This window comes from Garra rufa, chromosome 11, assembly GCF_049309525.1.
Source record: "Garra rufa chromosome 11, GarRuf1.0, whole genome shotgun sequence".
Classification (NCBI taxonomy): Eukaryota; Metazoa; Chordata; class Actinopteri; order Cypriniformes; family Cyprinidae; genus Garra; species Garra rufa.
Window position 1 is genome coordinate 29,209,617 of NC_133371.1, and position 21,969 is coordinate 29,231,585.

At 34.1% G+C, this 21,969-nt stretch overlaps 3 protein-coding genes across 5 annotated transcripts in view; all 3 read left to right on the plus strand.

The window, feature by feature from the left end:
• Positions 1-1,725, plus strand: part of tsnaxip1 (translin-associated factor X interacting protein 1) — a 14,448-nt gene extending 12,723 nt beyond the window's left edge. The window contains exons 15-16 of the mRNA XM_073850911.1: positions 672-778; positions 897-1,725. Coding sequence (XP_073707012.1) covers positions 672-778; positions 897-993 — 204 coding nt within the window. The 3' untranslated portion in view covers positions 994-1,725. The remainder of the gene's footprint in view (positions 1-671; positions 779-896) is intronic.
• Positions 1,726-3,809: 2,084 nt separating this feature from the next.
• Positions 3,810-15,531, plus strand: nutf2 (nuclear transport factor 2). 2 transcript variants are annotated; one of them, XM_073850591.1, is made up of 5 exons: positions 3,810-3,947; positions 7,727-7,848; positions 8,917-8,988; positions 10,185-10,283; positions 13,738-15,531. In XM_073850591.1, exons 2-5 carry the CDS (start codon positions 7,750-7,752, stop codon positions 13,849-13,851), a joined length of 384 nt encoding a protein of 127 aa, XP_073706692.1. In that variant the 5' UTR covers positions 3,810-3,947; positions 7,727-7,749; the 3' UTR covers positions 13,852-15,531. The 2 variants fall into 2 exon arrangements, with proteins under 2 accessions (XP_073706692.1, XP_073706693.1); XM_073850592.1 differs by lacking the exon at positions 13,738-15,531 and adding an exon at positions 10,554-10,811.
• A 272-nt stretch (positions 15,532-15,803) lies between these two features.
• edc4 (enhancer of mRNA decapping 4) overlaps positions 15,804-21,969 on the plus strand; it is a 37,943-nt gene continuing 31,777 nt past the window's right edge. For both annotated transcript variants that reach the window (XM_073850759.1, XM_073850760.1), the window contains exons 1-5: positions 15,804-15,984; positions 16,629-16,785; positions 19,933-20,044; positions 20,674-20,773; positions 20,880-21,066. In XM_073850759.1, the coding sequence (XP_073706860.1) occupies positions 15,897-15,984; positions 16,629-16,785; positions 19,933-20,044; positions 20,674-20,773; positions 20,880-21,066 (644 nt within the window). In that variant the 5' untranslated portion in view covers positions 15,804-15,896. The remainder of the gene's footprint in view (positions 15,985-16,628; positions 16,786-19,932; positions 20,045-20,673; positions 20,774-20,879; positions 21,067-21,969) is intronic.

The following is a 21,969-nucleotide window of genomic DNA, read 5'->3' on the forward strand; positions in this document are numbered from 1 at the left end:
AGGAAGGGTCTGGGTCCAGGTGCAGGGAAAGGGTTTTAATGAAATGAAAACAAACTAAACAAACAAAAGGCCAACACGGCACAAAACTAGACATAAACTGAAACACAAAATAACAAAATCCAGAACACGATCAAAAGCCAGGAATCTTCAAGAGCACAACATAACACACAGGACAGAAGACAATGCAGACATGAAGCAGGAGAGAAAGGTGAGAGTATTTAAAGACCGGATAATAGTGAACAGATGTGAGTGAATCAGTGTTAACGACAAGGACAGGTGAATGCTATCAGAAGTGCAGTGTGAATAGCGACCTCAGGAGGCTGAGGGGAGACCCACAGCCCCGATCATGACAGTTTGATTGTTGTAATAGCCAATAAAGGCTTTTCTATTGATTATTGAGAAGGGTATGAAGGATTTTGGACATGACACTTTTTGTTCAAATGTAAATAAAAGATGAGTAATATTTTTTTTCCACAATGATGCCTCTTGTACATCGTCTTATTATCTTTTGGGAGACGTCTGTGTCATTTCTAATAAATAAAAAAAACTTGCTGGTTGAATAAAAGTAACTTTAAGTCAGAATTTGCCAGGGGTATGAATAATTTCAGCCTTGACTGTATGTCAATTTATCATTTAATATATATATTTTGTGTATGTTGTTCCCACTCCAGGACACAGATGGAAGACACAAAGAATTCCTGAGTCTAGTTAAAAAACAAGCTACTGCTGAGAGACTCCAGTACATCAGCGAGCTGAGAGTGCAACTAGAAGGCAAAGGGTGAGAGATCATCATTTATCCACTTAATTTAATGTAAATGTTTACAAAATGTTATTAAACATCTCTGAGTAAAAGCCATAGTCATAGTTTTGTCCTGTTTTGTATATCATTAATGTAGGCAAGTGGATACAGAGCACCTCAGGACTGCCTTCAAGACTATCGATCCCTCACTGGATTCTGAAACTCTGGACTGGAATCTCAGTGTAGCTTTTTAGAAAAAGGAGTGTGAATTACAAGCTTTGAACATGGAGGTTGTGCTACAGCGTCTCTCTGTGGCTAATGTAAAAAGGGCAGGGCCAAAATGATGACCGTTGTTACGTCAAGCACATTTCCAATCTTTTTATAGCACACTACACTACAGTACAGCACTAGGGAATAGAAATACCTCTGTCTTAATAGTTTGCATATTGTTATGTAATTAGATGAATCACATATCAAGATCAAAATATTTATGTCTTTGTGTGCTGCTTTAACATGTTTTTATGGTAACACTTTACAATAAGGTTCATTTGTTAACATTAGTTTACTACATTAGTTAACATAAACTAAGAAAGAACACTACTTCTACAGCATTTAATAATCTTAGTTAATGTTAATTTCAGCATTTACTGATGTATTATTAAAATCACAATTAGTTTGTTAACATTAGTTATTGCACTGTGAACTAACATGAACAAACAATGAACAGCTGTATTTTTATTAACTAACGTTAACAATAATGAATAAATATTGTAATAAATGTATTTTTCATTGTTCGTAATACATTAACTAATGACACCTTATTGTAAAGTGTTACTGTTTTAATTTTTTGCTTTTCTTAAAAGGAAAAGAAACTGTCATGCTTGTTATATTGGCCTTTTGCATCTAAATCAACAAAGCTATATTAATCTGTATTGTCCACTACAGATTACTTTAAAAAAAAATTATGTAAATAAATGGTACATCTATTTGCTTGTCAGTTTTATTCTGTTGCTTTGTTACAGTTAAATGCAATTTATTATTAACTTATTATTACCTCGTAAATGCAAAAAAGCACTGCATTTGTCAGACTAACTGAAAACTAAACTGAAATGTTCTGTACAAGAATTGACATCCACAGATTGTAAACAAAAAAGAAACTGCACAAATACGGTTTCTAGGAGACAATATCTGTGAGTATTTAAAGTATACTATACTATTCTGCGTGCTGCTTTAACACATTTTTATATTTGGCTTTTCCTTAAAAAAAAAAGGGACAATATTTGTGAGTATTTAAAGTATACTATACTATTCTGCATGCTGCTTTATCGTTTTTATTTTTTTATTTTCCTTAAAAAGAAAAGGGACAATACCTGTGAGTATTCAAAGTATACTATACTCCTCTGCATGCTTTCAAAATGTTTTTATTTTTTGCTTTTCTTTAAAAGGAAAAGGGATGATACTTATGAGTATTTAAAGTATACTATACTATTCTATGTGCTCCTTTATCATGTTCTTATTTTTGGCTTTTCCTTAAAAAGAAAAGGAACAATACTTGTGAGTATTTAAAGTATATTATAATATTCTATGTGCTGCTTTAACATGCTTTTATTTTTTGGCTTTTCCTTAAAAAGAAAAGGAACAATACTTGTGAGTATTTAAAGTATATTATAATATTCTGTGTGCTGCTTTAACATGTTTTTTTTAGCTTTTCCTTAAAAATAAAAAGGACAGTACTTGAGTATTTAAAGTACTTTTTTTGTTTTGTTTTTTTCTTGAAAAGGGACAATACTTCTCAGTATTTAGAGTATACTATAATATTCTGCGTGCTGCTTTAACATGTTTTTATTTTTGGCTTTTCCTTAAACAGAAAATGGACAATATTTGTGAGTATTCAAATTATACTATACTATTTTGTGTGCTGCTTTAAAATGTTTTTATTTTTTGTTTTTTGTTTCTTGAAAAGGGACCATACTTCTCAGTATTTAAAGTATACTCCACTACTTCATGTGCTGATTTGACAATACTTGTGAGTATCTGAAGTATACTATACAATACTATTCTGCGTGCTGCTTTAACATGCTTTTATTTTTGTTCTTTCTTTAAAAAAGAAAAGGGACAATACTTGTAAGTATTTAAAGTATACTATACTATTCTGCATGCTGCTTTAACATGTTTTTATTTTTGCTCTTTCTTATAAAGAAACGTTACAATACTTGTATTTAAAGTATAATATACTATTCTGCATGCTGCTTTAACATGCTTTTATTTTTTGCTTTTCCTTAAAAAGAAAAGGAACAATACTTGTGAGTATTTAAAGTATACTATACTATTCTGTGTGCTGCTTTAAAATGCTTTTATTTTTTGGCTTTTCTTTAAAAAGAAAATGGACAATACTTCTCGTATTTCTAGCATACTATACTATTTTGTGTGCTGCTTTAACATGTTTTTTTATTTTTGGCTTTTCCTTATAAAGAAAAGGGACAATACTTGTGAGTATTTAAAGTACACTATACTATTCTTCATGCATGCTTTAACACGTTTTTTTTATTTTTGGCTTTTCCTTAAAAAGAAAAAAGGCAAAATTTGTGAGTAAGTATACTTTTTTTTTGCTTTGGCATTGATGCTTGTTATATTGACCTTTTACATCTAAGTCAACAAAGCTATATTCATTTATATTGTCCGCTACATATTACTTAATAGGCTAGCTATTTTATGAAATAAATGGTACTTAATTATATTTATTTGCTTGTCAGTTTTGTTACAATTTAATGTAATTCATTATTAACAAAAGCTTAATTTACTTTAATGTCCATGCAAAGAAGCACTACGTTTGTGGGACTAATTGCATTAAACTAAACTGAAATGTTCTGCACATGTAATATTATTCAACAGAATTTACAACCACAGTTTGTAAACAGAAGAGAAACTGCACAAATATGGTTTCTAAGGGGAAATACTTGTGAGTATTTAAAGCATACTATTCTTAGATTCACCTGCTGCTGGAAGCACTAGTTCTAGATTTGGAAACCAATACATCAACGACTATGTTTACACTGAGAAACTGTTGACCCGCGGTCAAGAAGCAAAATTCAAAGCAGTGTGTAAGCGCTTTGCGCATGCTCACAGCGAAGAGGCCGCTCAACTTCTGTTCTCGGCGCGCTGGAATCGCCATAACTGGAACCGGGGATTCGGTTTAGGGCTCACGGAGGTAAGATGTTGGCCGCATATTATTTATAACAGTTAAGAATGCATTTACGCTGCACATAACTACTTTATAACTACTTTGTGCAAAGTAGCACTGGGGCTTTTTGCCAAGAATATTCTGAAGCACTAGCTAATAGGACACGCCTATAGGACAGGAGCGTGTACGGGCCGCCGCGACTGCATTCAGCTCATATGGCTCTGGAGTATTTTTAGAACGGAACGAGGGTCCGTTTGCTCCAAGTTGACCGTTGATCGTTACTATTGAATCTCCGAGTCGATATTCAAAAGGCAACGTCCGCTTCAACGTAAAACATAACTTTTTTGCATCACGATTTAGCCGGTGAGCTCGCTGTAGACAGACAGCCCAGTGTTAGCACGTCTACGGCTAAAGCTAAAATGAATCAGTCAGTCAGCGAGGCCATTGAAAGCTAGCTAGTAATCTTAGCATGGCTACTTAGTATGCTTAGTAGCATTCTTAATCAAATAGTGTCAGTAGTTTAAAGAAAAAAACTGTTTTAATCACAATGTGGACGTGTTCATAGCGTCACTGATTGATTTGTAAGTGAAGTTAGTACTTGGTAAGTGATGAGAGTGTCTAAAATTAGTGTCTTTTTAGTATGAATATCAGTCGTGAATATACCTGTCGTTTTGATCTAATTCTCTGATTTGACAGTAATCGAGCCAGTTTGGTTAGTGCAATTGGTATCATTCATAGTTCATTCACAATGACTAATGTATGCCAGAAAGTTTACTTGTAGGGAGTTGTCATCAACTGCTGTAGATAACTCAAGACACATTGTATTTCAGAACACAACTTAAGTTAAGTAGAAACTGTAGATACTGGAGAAACTGATATGTTTAGGTTTGAAAGACTTCAGTGAATCATGACCCAATCACATGATATGTTAACCAGTCAAAGTTGCTGACAAATCCGGTATGGGTTTTGAAAAGGGTGGAGCAGGAGTGTGTTAGATTCCATGAGCTTCTAAATAGAAAGGAGCTTATTACACTAAATTCACATAAAGGACAATAATTCTAATGTTAAAAACATAAAGCCAAATTGGCAATACTTGGATGTAAACGACAGAATGGGTTGCACAGTTAATGTACTACTGAATATGTTTTTCTGTTAATTTATGCTGTCTAAACCATGAAAGAAATGTGTAGAAGCTGCTAAATCATATAGAGAAGGATGTAGTAAGGAGGAAAGGGCGCAATGCTTTGACAAACTAAAGTTAATAGGTGGTAAAGATACATACAAGCAGTATTAATTAAGATATTAGCCTAATATTTCACCTACCTGACAGGAAATTATTCAAAGAAATATGAATGTTGTCAAGATTCTTGTTCTGGAAATCCTTGTTCAGATTGGCCAACCCCAAATGCCTTTTGTTCCTCAGACAGTCTTTTGAACTCTTTTCCTTGATTTGTTAAAACTTTTGGTACTCCATATGTTTTTCCTGGTCCGACCGATTATCACAGCCCAAAACATGACAATAATTGACCATTTTCAGCAGCAATAATCAGCAAAATATGTGAGTTTTGTTCGGTTCAGTGGCATTGTTTTACATTCTGTGCCACCAATATGGCCGATTGATGACACGTTGTGAAAACTTTCTATAGAGAATAGGGCACACCCCACAACTATAACAATATCGGTACTGTGTATGAAAAGCGATAAAAACATGAGCAGCCAACGATAATCTAATCTGCATTAAAGAGCTCAAGCATTTAGATATAACTTTTGTTATAAACAGAGGGTTATTGTGCATTGGTGTGGACACTAATGTAGTTATCACTACAGTACAAGCCTTATAGGAATAGTTTGGCCAAAAATTTTAATTCTGTCATTAATTACTCGCCCTCATGTAGTTCCTAACCTGTAAGACTTTCGTTCATCTTCGAAACACAAATTAAGGTATTTTAGATGAAATCCAAGAGTTTTCGGACTCTGCATTGACAGCAATGTGACTGAAATGTTCCCAGGCACAGAAACATAGTAAGGACATCGTAAAACATAAAACAGTCAATGTCACGTAGTACTCTCAATAAAATTCAGGTTTAACCACTGATGTCCTTACTATGTTTCTGAGCCTGAGAACATTTCAGTTACGTTGCTGTCTATGCATAGTCAGAAAGCTCTCGGATTTCATCAGAAATATCTTAATTTGTGTTCTGAAGGTGAACAAAGGTCTTTCGGTTTAGGAACGACATGAGGGTGAGTAATTAATGACAGAATTTAAATTTTGGGGTGAACTATTCCTTTAAGAGCGACAATTATAAAGTGTTAATAATCGTTCCAATTCTAAGAGAAGTCCAAACCACAACTCAACCCTTTAGAGGATTGATATCGGTGGAGTAACTGAATACATTTTTCAAGCAGGTGAACTGTAAAGACTTGGACAGCTAATCAGAACATGACTTTTAACAGAATTAAGAATTAAAAATGGGAGGATTCTGATTGGCTTTCAATGTTAGTATTGTTTATCAGCTGGAAAAAATAGTGCTTCCAACAATATTCCAACAACTAGATCCTTCTAGTTGTGGTGTGGACCTATTTTCATCCAATTTGAATAATTATTATCAATTTATCATTCTTGGTGAAAATGGCATTTTTAATTGTTTTTAATTTTGTGCGATTTTGTCATTTGATTATTGATTGATAGATCTATGTTTAATATTTTCCTCACAATAAAGCTGATATAGAACTTATGTGCCAAAAAAACAAGCACACAGCCATCTTAAGGATTTTGTCTTTGAACGTCCATTTTTGCGGTAAAAGGGTAATAAGCCGGTGAGGTAGTTTTACATACTGTAGAGTTAACAAAAGTTATCATGAGCTTTATAATGTTCAAAGCGGATACCTTGACAAATGTCAGTAGACCAGGAAGATTTTAAAATGAGTATTGTATTCATAAATCCATAAGATATCACTTTCATGTTGTGGAAATACAATCTAGAAGACAGAGAGCACAGTGCTGGAAAGGGTTTTGGCTTCTTAAGGCATATTTAATGCCAGAAAAACTGCACTCAGTAATTTTGCCAATTAAACACTTTAAACCGAACTCTAGTGCAATTGCTCTGTTAGTGCGGTTCATTTGAGTAAGTGTGAACACCAAACAAGCAGACTGAGACAGCTAAAAAGATGGGTCTCAGTCCGCTTCCAAACCAACTCTGGTGTGGTTCAAATGAAATGTGAACGCAACATGGACCAAATACTTCCAAACGTAACAAAACAGGAGGTAATTACAAGATGCAATGCTATGTGACATGATTTCATGAAGGGAACATGCGGTGTACAAAATGAGCAGAGGGTAAACATGGAACAACGAGGTGGTAAAATGCATTTTATGAGCTCTTTGTAAGTTCACAGGTGGTGAAAATCAAATCATATTCACGCAACAATGAGTGCGTTTAGTCCAGATGGCATTAGGTGTATTCGACTTAAAGCGGCAATGAGCAGACTGATCATTGAATGGCTACTTTGATGTCATACACATCATACATTCATACACGAACGCACCTTTTCCTTCCATCACGAAATATACATAATTCAACCCGACCAATCAGGTTGTGAAAGTATCACTATGCCTTTAGGTTTGCGGTTAAAATGCCAGTGTGAACGCTAAGCAGTCCAGGACCAAATGTATCACTCTCCTTTTTGGTCCGGACCAAAGTGTGAACACGCCCTAAATGTAGATTACAGTTTTTCTTTTTTCTTGTCAGTTGTTCTCATCTTTCAATCTGTCATGTACATTGAGTCATGTATTCTGTCTCCACCAGTGCCTGTAGCAGGGTGAATCAGAATGGGAGACAAGCCGATTTGGGAACAAATAGGATCCAGCTTTGTGCAACATTACTATCAGCTGTTTGACACAGACAGGACTCAACTTGGATCGATATATGTAAGTATTGCATTGAGCTCCTGTCTTCAGGACTAGTCCCATTGCCGGGAGAAATGTTTTACTGTCTCTGCATTGCCATCATGTTAGTGTTGAAAGCGTCACTTGGTTTATGTCTTGCAGAGTGACGCTAGATGTCCAGTAACAAACAAGTTTTGTCGTGTGTTCAGCAGAGGAGTCTTTTCAGGCCAGAAATGTGGTTTTATGCTGGACCTTTAAAAAGAAAGCCTAAAGTGCTCATACATAAACAACATACAAAAGATGTTAAACAATACTGATATTGGGGGGATATTTGTTAAAGGGATAAATTACACAAAAACGAAAATTCGGTCATTAATTGCTTATCTTTGTCGTTCCAAACTTTCAAGACATTTGTTCATCTTCAGAACACAAATTTTTGATGAAATCCTAGAGCTTTCTGACCCTGAGACAGGAACCCATAGACAGCAACACAACTGATACGTTCAAGGTCTAGAAAAGTAGTAAGGATAGAATAATCCACTTCACATCAGTGGTTCAACCGTAATTTTATAAAACTACGAGAATACATTTTTTTTGCGGAAGAAAACAGAAGTAATGACCTAAACCGGTTTCTTCTCTTTCGTGGCAATCGAAGTGCGTTCGAGTCGAGTACCACAACACTGAATAAAGTCGCTATTTTTGTTTTCTTTGCCCACAAAGAGTATTCTTGTAGCTTCATAAAATTATTAAACCACTGATGTCACATGGACTATTTTATTAATATCCTTACTAACTTTCTGGGCCTTGAATGTGTCAGTTGCATTGCTGTCTATGCAGGGTCAGAAAGCTGTTGGGTTTAATCAAAAATATCTTAATTCGTGTTCCGAAGATGAATGAAGGTCTTATGGGTTTGGAACGACATGAGGAGAAGTAATCAATGACAGAATACATTTTTTGGTGAACTATCCCTTTAAGTGTGTGTGTGTGCGTGTGTTTGTGTATATGTATGTACTGTTTATATGTATAAACAGGCCACAGCACTGCTTCACTATCTGGCTTCATACTGGCATCTTAAGCCTATCTACATCTCATCTTTTTGTCTTGTCCTAGATTGATGCATCATGCCTTACGTGGGAGGGTCAGCAATTCCAGGGAAAAGCGGCAATTGTCGAAAAGCTTTCCGTAAGTATTTGTGTGTGAGAGTTTATTTAAAGCAGTTTGATAGTTTAGGGTTCATTTCTCATTTCCTCTGTGTTCAGAGACTAACATTTATTTTTGAAAACAGGAGGAGTTTCACCAGTATAAACAAATACTGATTAAAAAAAATCTCTAACATCAACACATATATTGTGCATCCCCATTTACATATTGATCAGATGTTTAATTACCCTATGTACACTACCAGTCAAAGGTTTTTGGACAAAGTTTTTTTTTTAAATGTTTTTAAAGAAGTCTCTTCTGCTCACCAAACCTGCATTTATTTGATGCAAAATACAGCAAAACAGTAAAATTTTGAAAAAATGTTGCTATTTAAAATAACTGTTTTCTATTTGAATGTATTTTAAAATGTAATTTATTTCTGTGATTTCAAAGCTGAATTTTCACCATCGTTACTCCAGTATGTCACATGATCCTTCAAAAATCATTCTAATATTCTGATTTGCTGCAAAAAAAAAACATTTATTATTATTATTATTATATCGAAAACAGCTAAGTAGAATTTTTCAGGTTTCTTTGATGAATAGGAACTTCAGACGAACAGCATTTATCTGAAATAGAAATCTTTTGTAACATCATAAATGTCTTTATCACTTTTGAACAATTTTAAGCATCCTTGCTGAATAAAAGTATTCATTTCTATAATTTCTTTCCCACAAAAAGAATAATAATTATACTGACACCAAGCTTTCAAATGGTATAGTGTATAATGTTACAAAAGCTTTTTATTTCAGATAAATGCTGATCTTTAGATCTTTCTATTCATCAGCTGTTTTATACTGTTTTTAACTGTTTTAAATATTGAAAATAATAATAAATGTTTCTTGAACAGCAAATCAGCATATTAGAATGATTTCTAAAGGATCGTGTGACACTGACGACTGGAGTAAGGATGCTAAAAATTTAGCTTTGATCACAGAAATAAATTACATTTTAAAATATATTCAAATAGAAAAGCAGTTATTTTAAATTGCACAAATATTTCACAATATTACTGCTTTTGCTGTACTTAAATACTCAAATACTCAAATAAATGCAGGCTTGGTGAGCAGAAGAGACATCTTTGAAAATCTTACTGTCCAAAAACTTTTGTCTGGTAGTGTATATGAAATATCTTTCAGTTTAAACACTGATGATATACATTATATTTTCTTTTTCAGAGCCTGCCCTTCACAAAAATAGCTCACAGCATCACAGCACAAGACCACCAGCCCACCCCTGATAGCTGCATATTGAGTATGGTAGTAGGCCAACTAAAAGTAAGTATTTTCTAAATTTAATTCTGACCTCTGAGAGTTATGCTATTGCATCAGCGCTTGAGGTGAACACTTCTGTATGTGATGAGGTCTAAGAGGGCATTTTCCTCATTTGAAATGCATAACATCATCATTATCCCAGTGGCATTTAAAAAGAGAGCGGCCGTGGACGGTTTAAGCCTTTCTTATTGCCCTCTCACTCCACCTTACGTGACATAATATAAGATTTAATAAGCATTTCAGAGCTGTAGTGTATGTGTGTTTGTCTGTCAGGCGGACGATGACCAGGTGCTGGGCTTCCACCAGACCTTTCTGTTGAAAAGTATCAACACCGCCTGGGTTTGCACCAACGAAGTCTTCAGGCTTGCCCTGCACAACCTTTGAGCTTAAAGGCTCTCGGTGGTCACATGGCCTTTCCTCCTTCTCTTAATGTCTGTAAGGACCAGTGTCCGCTTGGGTTCACGCACACTGTACAGGCCTCTCTACTAACGGCTTTAAGCTGTGTTCAGATCAAGCGCCTGGTGTGTTTAAGATTTTGTTTGCACCTTTGTAGCAAAACAACCCAAAGTCATTCATTTTCAATGAGAGTTGGCCGTTTTTGGTGACATGAATGACTGACCTTTCATGACATAATGTGTCCAACAGTGTGACAAAGTGGAGAAAGGTTTAACTTAACAAGCACCAAATTGTGGTGACTGACACCTGTTTCACACATACTCCTTTTGCAGTCTGTGCGCATTATGTATGCAGGGAAGCAGCATGAGCTCATTGTGCTTTCACTTAGGATGTGTTTGCAGTCTGCTACTGATCTGCGGCTGTATACCACAAACACAACATAAATCCGTTATTTTAATTTCAAATCCAAAAGTTGTTACTAAAAATGCTTTTTCAGCATTATGATACTCTTTTTGCACAGTATAAGAATACAGTTTTTCATAGATGCTTACATTTAAAATAATAAGTTTCTTCAGATGAAAAGCTTATGGCCCTATTTTGTTTTATTTTTTTCCAAACTTTTTTTAATTTTAATTAAAATTTTAGTTTTAATTTTTCTGGATTTCTTTTTTTCTTTCAAAATTTTTCTAGACTCTGTTTTAATGGTTAAATTAAAAGAAATATTAAACAAACAGCATGTCTAATTAATTGAAATCATGAAACTTACCCAATTTAACATTAATTTATTATAAGTTTAACAAAAATTCTGGATTTTATTTGGTATCATTAAGTTTTATTAATCAAAAGCACCTCTTTTGATTTATTCATAGAAAATTTGACAAATTCTGTGACATTCCGTGTTATACAGTAAATTCTATTTTTATGAATGAATTTCACAATTCTGTCTGCGTTTTCCGGATCACAGAAATCATTGGGCCCTAAAAACTAACATGACCTTCAAAATTCAAAATGACTGAAACATACTAAGGATCATATATATTTCTGTTGAACTTTTACATTTGATTTATAAATATGCATCATTAAATAATATGTGAATGAACAAGGATTGACTATTAGAGTAAAATAAGTGTTATAAAATGATTGGTATTGTTATTTTTTTTATAGTTTAGGTATTAGTTATTTTGTGGTTTTGTCATTTTAAATTTTTTTTTATTATTCTAATTATAGTTATTTTAGTATTTCAATTTTGTTTATTTGATTTCAGCTTTCATTTTATTTAGCAAAAAAGTTTTATTTACCTAACAACAGTGTGTGCTAAAATGACTCTTAACTTGTGGCTTCTTTAAAATGATTGTTTGAGTTACATCAGTATATGGCATGTGTGTATTTAATAAAAACATGGTAATAATAACTTAATATACAGCCAGGTTATAATATGTTATAGGTGATGGTTTTTGTATTATTTGTGGCGATTAATTGGTGAAGATCATTTCAGTTCAGAACTAGGCTCAGTGTTTATGTGAGAAACTGACCCAGATTGTAATTTAGTTATTTTTGCTTCACCTTCATTTACCAAAATATGCTGTAATTATTTCAAGACATTATGTCCTTAGCTGTGAAACAAGTAAATGTTTTGACAGACTATTAGCTTTTAATTTGCTGTGGTTCCTTAAAGGATTACTTCACTCCAGAATAAACATTTCTTCATGATTTACTCACCCCTTTGTCATCCAAGATAATCCAGTCTTTCTTTCTTCAGCCAAAAAGAAATTAAGGTTTCTGAGGAAAACATTCCAGGATTTTTCTCCATAAAGTGGACTTCAATTGGGATCAGTGGGCTGAAGGTCCAAATTGCAGTTTCAACACAGCTTCAAAAAGCTCTACGTGATCCCAGCCGGGGTCTTATCTAGCAAAACAATTAGTCATTTTCTAAAAAAAAAAATGATCAGAAAACATTTTTGTAAACTGAAATAAAATAAAAACGTCAAAATAAATCAAAAACTAAAAAAGCAAAAAAAAAAAAAAAAAAACTTTTACTGAAAAACGAACTAAAGTAAAATACTAATTATCAAACATAAATAATCGTTTTCGATTGGAAATGTCATGATTGGATGGCAGAAAAATAATAAAGACTGCGACCTGAACAGCACCCACATTAAATCTAGGCTACTGCATCAGTTTTAGGCAAAATTATTATTATTATTATTATTTTTTTATGTAACACAAGCAATCAAACCATTATACCAGAGCTGATTAATCGTTAAAAGATCGAGATTCAAACACCCACACGATCTCATTTCTAAATGACAACGATTCTCTATATCTATTCAACTTTTGAAAAGTCTTACGGAAAATTCAAATCTGTATTTGCACTACCGCTCTCTATATGTCTCAAATTATTTTGCTTAGTTTAGAATTGCAGGGAAATCGTTATCTCCATTTGATCTCTAAACAACTAAAACTGAAACTAAACTATATAAAAACTAAATAGAAATGTTCACAAAATAAAAAGTGAAACTAAAAGTAACAAAATTGTTAATGAAACTAATAAAATGAAACTACATTTTATTGCTCATTTGAAAACTATATCAAAATAAAACAAATTTAAAAAAGCAAAACTATAATAACCTTGAGTCTAGCTAGTGCAAGATAAGCATTTGTAGTTAAAAAGTATAGAAATGAGCTTTTTTTTTATTTAACGTCAAGTCGTTTAGCTAAATAAGAACCTTAGTCCTCGACTGGGATCATATAGAGCCCTTTGAAGCTGCACTGAAATTGCAGTTTGGACCTGGAATGTTTTCCTCAAAACCATAATTTCTTTTCGACTGAAGAAAGAAAGACATGAACATTGGGTGACATGGGGTGAGTAAATAATCAGGACATTTTAAATCTGGATGCAAACTAATTCTGTAATGCAGCTTTTGTCTTTCTGTAGCTGAACTAATTTGCTTTAAAACTTGTTGAACATGTCTGAAGACTAACAGTAGCGTTCTATTTAATGAAGTTTGCACAGTTGTATGAGAGCCACTGTTTAAATCTCTTCTGTTTCTGCTTTGTCTAGGCAGATGATGACCCCATCATGGGATTCCATCAGAGCTTCATCCTGAAGAACATTAACGAGGCTTGGGTTTGCACCAATGACATGTTCCGCCTGGCGCTGCACAATTTTGGTTAAACGCCCCATGGCTAGCAGGAGGGAAGTGGGGGAAGGTGGAGGATGGGGTCCGCCCCGATGACGCCTGAACCTGTCAATCAGCCCTTCATTCATCACACTCAAGAGAAACGGCACCGGATTACAGCAGTCAATCACAGAAAAACATGCAGGCGTATACAGTACTGCCTCGACTCCAGAAATGACATGTTTCTTTGCTGAAAGCCCACACATCCATCAAACTGACCCTTTTCCTTCGCCAACCTGCATGATGATGGGGAGCTTAAATATCAGAGGACGCCCTGACCAGGACAAATACGTATTAACCTAACCTCGGCTGTTTGACATTTATATTTTAGTTGATGATTTTTGACTTTGAAATAACAACCGTCTTACTGTCTCTCTTTGCTTTAGTACAAAGTGTGTTCAGCTTGTTTTTAGAATATGCTCCTTGAAGTTTAAATCTTTTATTTTTGGTTTTCGCCCCCACTTGAAAATTGGTGTGATGTCAGGTTGCTCTAGCTATCCAAAGAACACCACCCTGATTTCCCCTTCCCCTCAGACCAGTGTGCTTCCCACTTTCTGCTCACTGCTCTCTGTGACAATAATTACCAAGCCACGATACACAATAAAACCTTTGACTTTTTCTTAACAATGTCATCATCTTGTTCATCCCCCTGTCTGGTTTTGCGTCTACCTTTTTTCCCCTTTTCTATGCTTGCCTTTTCATGTTTTTGATACTGCTTCATATTAGATGATCTCCTTAAGATTATAGATTTGAGCAGAGCAGAAAACAATGGAGCTCTTATTTCTCTTTTTTTACAGGTGGCCAGTTTTTTTTTTTAAAGCAGTGGTTTAGACTTAAATACGTTAAGTTGGCTTATTTGTGAGATCGCTATGATTAGCAAAGGATTGCATCTTTTTCCTAACACTAAAAATGGTAGAATCATACATGGATGCTCTTGTTAATGAGAAAAAACAAGCATTCTTCAGTTTTGCCAAGGTTAAGAAGTCTGAAATGACAAGAACAAAAAAAGCCCAGATGCTTTTATTCTTTCATATACCCTTTCTGTTTTACTTCAGAGGTTCCCCTGTTTTCCACTGATAAAAATCCTAAAGTAATGAGATGTGGGGTGTTGTTTCATAAGCTTGTACGGATGTAAATGTCATCAAATTTGTAGTGTGGCCAAAGCTGTTATTACCTTCCATATTTAGGCTTATATTTTGACATTTCCAGTACAAGAAGGATCACAGACACAGCCTTTGTGGGAAGAAGAGGTGACTATTTTCTCATTTCCACAAAATGTTTACACTAAAGGAGTTATGTTCAGTGTTTAGGATTAGAAAAATCATATTTACCAAATATGAAGGCCTTTGTGCCAAGCGATGGTACAGATATTTTAGAAAGATGTCTTCTGCGTTGTAGCTTTTTGCACTGAAATCTCTAGACAGATCTGCTAGAACATCAGTCTAATGAGTCACATTCTTGCATTATATATTTTTGCTGGAATACATGTATTGTACACATACTTCATGCTTGCTTGACCCTGCAGATAACCACTCTTTCTGTGGTTTAAGGGGAAGAGTAAAACAAAAGAAGACTTGATTTTCCAAACAAAAACAACAGTAATACAATGTGAAAATACAGTAAGAGACTACTTCAGCTGCCTACATGTATGTGGAAATAAAGGAGATCAAAGTAAAGTGTGCTGTTATGTTATTTCTATAGATGGAGGAGGTGACTTTCTGACGACTACTTATACTTAAAAAGTCTTGATAATACGTTTAATGATTATAATAACACCCCAGTTAAATATAAATATAAATCTGTGATTTAAAAAATCAATTCAACTTATTAAAAATGTAATTAAGGAGTTTCTGTCAAGTAGGCTGATTCACTCCGGAACCGAAGAAAACCTGCCAGCAGAGGCGGGGGAATGAAATGCAGTGAACGCTCGACGGAAGTTGACGGACGGTTGCAGGCTTTTATGAGGGGCGAGCTCAGACACAGAATTAAACTATTGAGAATTTGACAGTTCCCAGCGATTCAATTCCCCCTTCCCTACTCTATGGCTTCCAGTTCCAACATGGACATAGAGGGCGCGACCCAGCACCTTCGGGATATCTTAAAATTGGATCGTCCCGGTAATTCGGCCGGTAAGTTGCCGGGGAAGGGAGCAGCTAGGCCGCGGCGCGGTGATGCTGCGCAGCGCTTGATTTCAGCCCAAGCCACCTGACTATGATCGCTCAAAAACGCGGGACAGCGTTATAAGTAATAAACATAACGTTTTTTGTATTAATGTGATTGAATAAAATAAGGAGAAATGTAGCACGTATGGGCTAAAGTCATGCTGGCGCAGCAGCAGCTTTTGCTCTGAAAGAGTTGAGTAAAATTGCGACATGAGCCTAAATGTTATTCAAGAGTTTACTGCTTTTAATATTCATAACTCGGTAGTGGTTTGATAAAAGTGACTTTATAGCTTTCTGTGAAAGGACATGTCAAGTCAAAAAGACGGTTTTAAAACCTGTTCAACTTTTTGTGCATCATTACAAGGTTTTGTCTTGTGTTAGAACAGTGCTTATACAATATGTCGCATCATATATACATATTTACATATATGCACGTATTTTTTTATTCTGAAAAAAAAAACAATTAATATATAAAAATGGGAGGAGGAATGTTAGTCAAGCTAGTCCAAGTGGTTATGGACATCACTGATATATATATTGAGTCATTATAGTAATAGACAGTGCACCAGTGCATTTTTACAACTTGATTTATCAGTCATATAATTCCACAGAGCCCTCTTTGGTAGAGAGCCAGAGAAAACCATCTTTCAATGGAGAGTTGAATGGTGTACTTGGAGCCGATCTTCTCGGAGCAGGAGGGCTTGCGGCGATGGTGGACCCAACAACTCACAACTCAGACAAACTTAATGGACAGGAAACACAGACCATGTATGTTTTGCTGTCATTAACATTGTATATTCTATTTAGCAAACCATTAATGTTATAATATGAACTGTCATTTTTTTATATACTAGATATGTTTTGCTTTATAACATTTACACTACCATTCAAAAGTTTGGGATTGGTAAGATTTTTAAATGAGTTTCTTATGGCCACCAAAGCTGTTTGTTTAAATATACAGTAAAAATCTTAATATTTTGAAATATTATTTAGTATATTTAATATATTTAATATATTCCTGTGATGACACAGCTGAATTTTGAGCAGTCATTACTCAAGTTTTCAGTTCTACATGATCCTTCAGAAATCATTCTGAAATGCTGATTTGGTGCACAATTTTTTTTTTTTTTTTTTATTAATGTAGAAAACAGTTATGCTGTTTAATATTGTTGAGGAACGGCATAGAAATCTTGAAGCAGAGATGTTTTGTAACATTATGAATGTCATTACTGTCACTTTTCATTGGTTTAAGGCATGGGTCACCAAACTTGATCCTGGAGGGCCGGTGTCCTGCAGAGTTTAACTCCAACTTGCCTCAACACAGCTGCCTGGAAGTTTCAAGTATACCTATTAAGACCTTGATTAGCTGGTTCAGGTGTGTTCGATTAGGGTTGGAGCTAAACTCTGTAGGGACACCGGCCCTCCAGGACCGAGTGTGGTGACCCCTGGTTTAAGGTATCCTTGCTGAATAATTAATTTAATTAATTTATATAAAAAAAAAAAAAACTTTTACCGTTAAACTTTTGAACGGTAGAGTATGTTGAGTGATCAATAAGATCAAGTTTAAGTTTTTTTTTAAACATGTTTATGCTCATCAAGGGTGCATTTTATTTGTTTGAAATGCAAAAAAAGCAGCAATTTAAAATAATGGTCTTCTATTTGTACACTCAGCGCCGTCGAGAGTTTCGCAGGATCGTTAAAACGAAACCAAAAGTAAAACCCGGACGCCCTTTCAAAAGCAATTTTACTACCCTGCATTTAGAGAGCGACTCCCCAATGTGCGCAAATTAAGCTACATAAAATATCTAGGCTGTTATTAGTATGTGGGCTATAAGTTGTGTAGTTAGCTCTCTATCATGCTTGGAAAATTCGGTCTCTGTTAGCACTTTGAATATTGAAAGAGTACTTTGATCGTGCCAGATTTATGGACCAGCAGAGCAATGGAATCACATATGAGCATGACGATCCGTTAAACCCCTTAACTGTGACTCCCATTTTTGATCAGAGACGTGAAAATGAAGAATTGAATCTTAAATCTTTATAATTCATGGACAAGAACAATTAGTAATATGATTTTGATGTACATTTTCCATGTTAATTCAATGTCTGATTTTAAAATGTCATTCCAAAGGATGAATTTTGAAATTAAGTTTTCATCTGATATATCATTTCTTATTATTTCTAATGTGTAATAGGAAAAAAGGCAACAAGAAAGTGTTTGTGAAAAAGGTCAGAAATTTTTGAGGTGCACTCTTGTCATAAATTGTTTTCCTACATAATTTGTAACACAAAAAAATGTCAAATATCTATTTAAGAGCCTTAGACCTTTCCAACGATATATAGTTTGTCATGATTAGATTAGGATTTATTTGTAAAATGGTGAAGTAAACTTGGGCATCCCACAGAGTGGACGTTGACAGCCATAAATGTTGATAGGCTACTGTTTCTAGCTAAGAATCTTTAAATCGCTTTACTCTGATATAATACCTTTGTAAGTTTATTTTTTAATGTTTAATTTTTTTTTGTTTACATTATTACATTATTTTTCATTACATTTCTTTAAATTTAAAGCAAAGTTTATTTTGTCTTATTTCACTGCTAGTTTACTGTTGTTTGATAACCTAATGTTCAGGGGTAAATCTTTAAAATAAAAAATGTTCGACTAAGGTAAAAATAACTTCGGATGGGGCATTTAGATGGGCTTCAGAGTGCATAGCAATGTAGTCAAATCTACTCCGAACCATCGCTTTAAGTAGAACCGGTTTATTTGTAGCAATAGCCAACAATACATTGTATTGGTCAAAAAATATTTTTTTTATGCCTAAAAATCATTAGGATATTAAGTAAAGGTCTTATTCCATGAAGATATTTTGTAAATTTTCTACTGTAAACAATCAAAACTTAATTTTTGATTAGTAATATGCATTGCTAAGAACTTCATTTAGACAACTTTAAAGGCAATTTTCTCAATATTCAGATTTTTTTTTTAAACACTGTCCTATCCTAACAAACCATATATAAATGGAAAGCTTATTTATTCAGCTTTCTGGTTATGTATAAATCTTAATTTTAAAAAATTGACCCTTATGACTGGTTTTGTGGTCCAGGGTCACATATACTTTAAAATCTAATTTATTCAGATCAAATCTGAATTTCCAGCATCATTACTCCAGTCTTCAGTGTCACATGACCCTTCTGAAATCATGCTAATATGCTGATTTATTATCAAAGTTGAAAGCAGTTGCGCTCCTTAGTATTTGTTTTGGAAACTGATACCTTTTTAAGCATTCTTTAATGAATAGAAAGTTTAAAAGAACAGCATTTATTTGAAATAGACATCCTTTCTAACAATATACAATACTGTTTAAAAGTTTGGTGTCTTTTTCTTTTTGTGAAAGAAATTAATACTTTTATTCAGCAAGGATGTGTTAAATTAATAAAAGCTGATAGTAAAGACTTTAGTTATTAGAAAATATTTGTTTTGAATAAATGCCGTTCTTTTTAACACTTTATTCATCAAAGAATCCTGAGAAAGTATCACAGGTTCAACATTGATAATTAATCGGCATATTAAAATGATTTCTGAATGATAGTGTGACACTGAAGACTGAAGAATGATGCTGAAAATTCAGTTTTGCATCACATAAATAAATTATATATTTCAAAGTATATTAAGAGAAAAAAAACAACATTTTAAATTCAAATACTTCTCAATATTAGTTCTTTTCTGTATTTTTTTTTAACAAATAAATGCAGCCCTTGTGAGCATAAGATACTTAGAAAACATCAGTCTGCATCAGTCTGACAGATTACATATATATATATATATATATATATATATATATACACACACACACACACACATTATTAGAGCTCAATTGTCAATAAATCGATGTGTCTTTTTTTTTTTCCCAGTTGCCTTTCAGGAGATGATGGTTCCAACTGTGTCCCCATCAGAGCAAACAATGTGGAAATCGTGTCCAGTCGTGACTCTAGTATTGACAGTAAGGCTCGTGGCAGCAACAAGGTGTGTAAATGTGCAAAACTGTTTATTATTAGCAGTTCAGGGTTTCACTGACATGGAAAAAACCTAGAAAAATCAGGGAATTTTATAGGGATAGTTCACCCAAAAATGACTCTCCTTCATGTCGTTCCAAACCTGTAAGTCCTTCGTTCATCTTTGTCACACAAATTAATATATTTTGTGCCTTACTTGCAAGCAGAAGAATGCACACTCTTGCGTTATGGTACACGCGTAAAAGACTTAACACAAAATAAATGGTTTTTCTTTGCGCATAAAAGGTATTCTGGTAGCTTTATAAAATTACAGTTGAACCACTGACCTCACATGGACTACCTTTCTGGCCCTTGAACGTGTCAGTTGCTTTGCTGTCTATGCCGGGTCAGGAAGCTCTTGGATTTCATCTAAAAATATATTTCTGGATGAACTATACCTTTTAATTTTGTATTTCCATCTCTGCAAAAGTAATTTGAAATGAATAAAATCATGAAAACTATAGAAATGTCTAGTCAGTAATTCTTCAGCTAGTGCTCACTTATGAAATGTTTACTTGGCAAGAGATCTCTACAACTAACTATTGGGAAAGTTGTAGAGTTTAATAGGCCAAAATGCTTTCTTTATGACTGTTCTTACAGGTTAAAATTCAGCCAGTGGCCAAATATGACTGGGAGCACAAGTACTACTATGGCAACTTAATAGCCGTTTCCAACTCATACTTGGCTTATGCCATCAGAGGTCAGTTTGCACACTGTCTTTTTTCCATGGCTCATTTAGCACAGTCATTTGAATAAAATGTTGATGGGATTCAGCTGAATGGTTTGTAATTGTTTTTCACTCACAGGCACAAACAATCATTCTATGATCCGAGTGCTGCGACTGGGCTCGACGGAGCGTTCCCTGCTGAAGGGCTTCACCGGTGCAGTCACAGACCTTGCTTTCGCCCACTTGGACTCCACCCTGTTGGGCTGCGTGGATGAGGCTGGAAACATGTTCATTTGGCAGCTCACGAGCCACAGCAGCAAAATACAGTATCCTTTGTAGATTGAGCAGGCATTATGATGAAGGTACAGTACCAGTCAAAAGTTTGAACAGTAAGATTTTTAATGTTTTTAAAGAAGTCTCTTCTGCTCACTATGCCTGCATTTGTTTGATCCAAAGTACAACAAAAACAGTAAAATTTTGAAATATTTTTTACTATTTAAATAACTGTTTTCTATTTGATTATATTTTAAAATGTAATTTATTCCTGTGATTTCAAAGCTGAATTTTTAGCATCATTACTCCAGTCACATGATCCTTTAGAAATCATTCTAGTATTCTGATTTGCTAAAAACAGCTGAGTAGATTTTTTTTTTTGTTCAGGATGCTTTGAGGAATAGAAAGTTAAGAAGAACAGCATTTATTTGAAATGCAAATCTTTTGTAACATTATAAATGTCTTTATCATCACTTTTCAATTGAAAGCATCTTTGCAAAATAAAAGTAGTAATTTCTCTAGTTTCTTTCCCTCATGAAAAATGATACTGACTCCAAGTTTTTGAATGGTGTAGTATATAATGTTACAAAAGATTTTTATTTCAGATAAATGCTGATCTTTAGATCTTTCTAATTATCAAAGAATCTCGAAAAACATGTACTCGAGTGATTTAAATATTGATAATAATAAGAAAAAATGTTTCTTGAACAGCGAATCAGCATATTAGGATGATTACTGAAGGATCATGTGACACTAAAGACTGGCGTAATAATGCTGAAAATTTAGATTTGATCACAGAAATAAATGACATTTTAAAATATATTCAAATAGAAAGTTATTTTAAATGGTAAAAATATTTCACAATATTTCGGCTTTTGCTGTATCAAATAAATACAGGCTTGGTGAGCCTACTGTTCAAAAACTTTAGACTTGTAGTGTATTTCATGTTTTATTAA

Coding starts and splice junctions, on each gene's coding strand:
- nutf2 (XM_073850591.1), top strand. CDS start 7,750: ATGGGAGACAAGCCGATTTGGGAACAAATAGGATCCAGCTTTGTGCAA. Junction 7,849..8,916: donor CTCAACTTGGATCGATATAT/GTAAGTATTGCA, acceptor GTCTTGTCCTAG/ATTGATGCATCATGCCTTAC. Junction 10,284..13,737: donor TGGTAGTAGGCCAACTAAAA/GTAAGTATTTTC, acceptor TGCTTTGTCTAG/GCAGATGATGACCCCATCAT.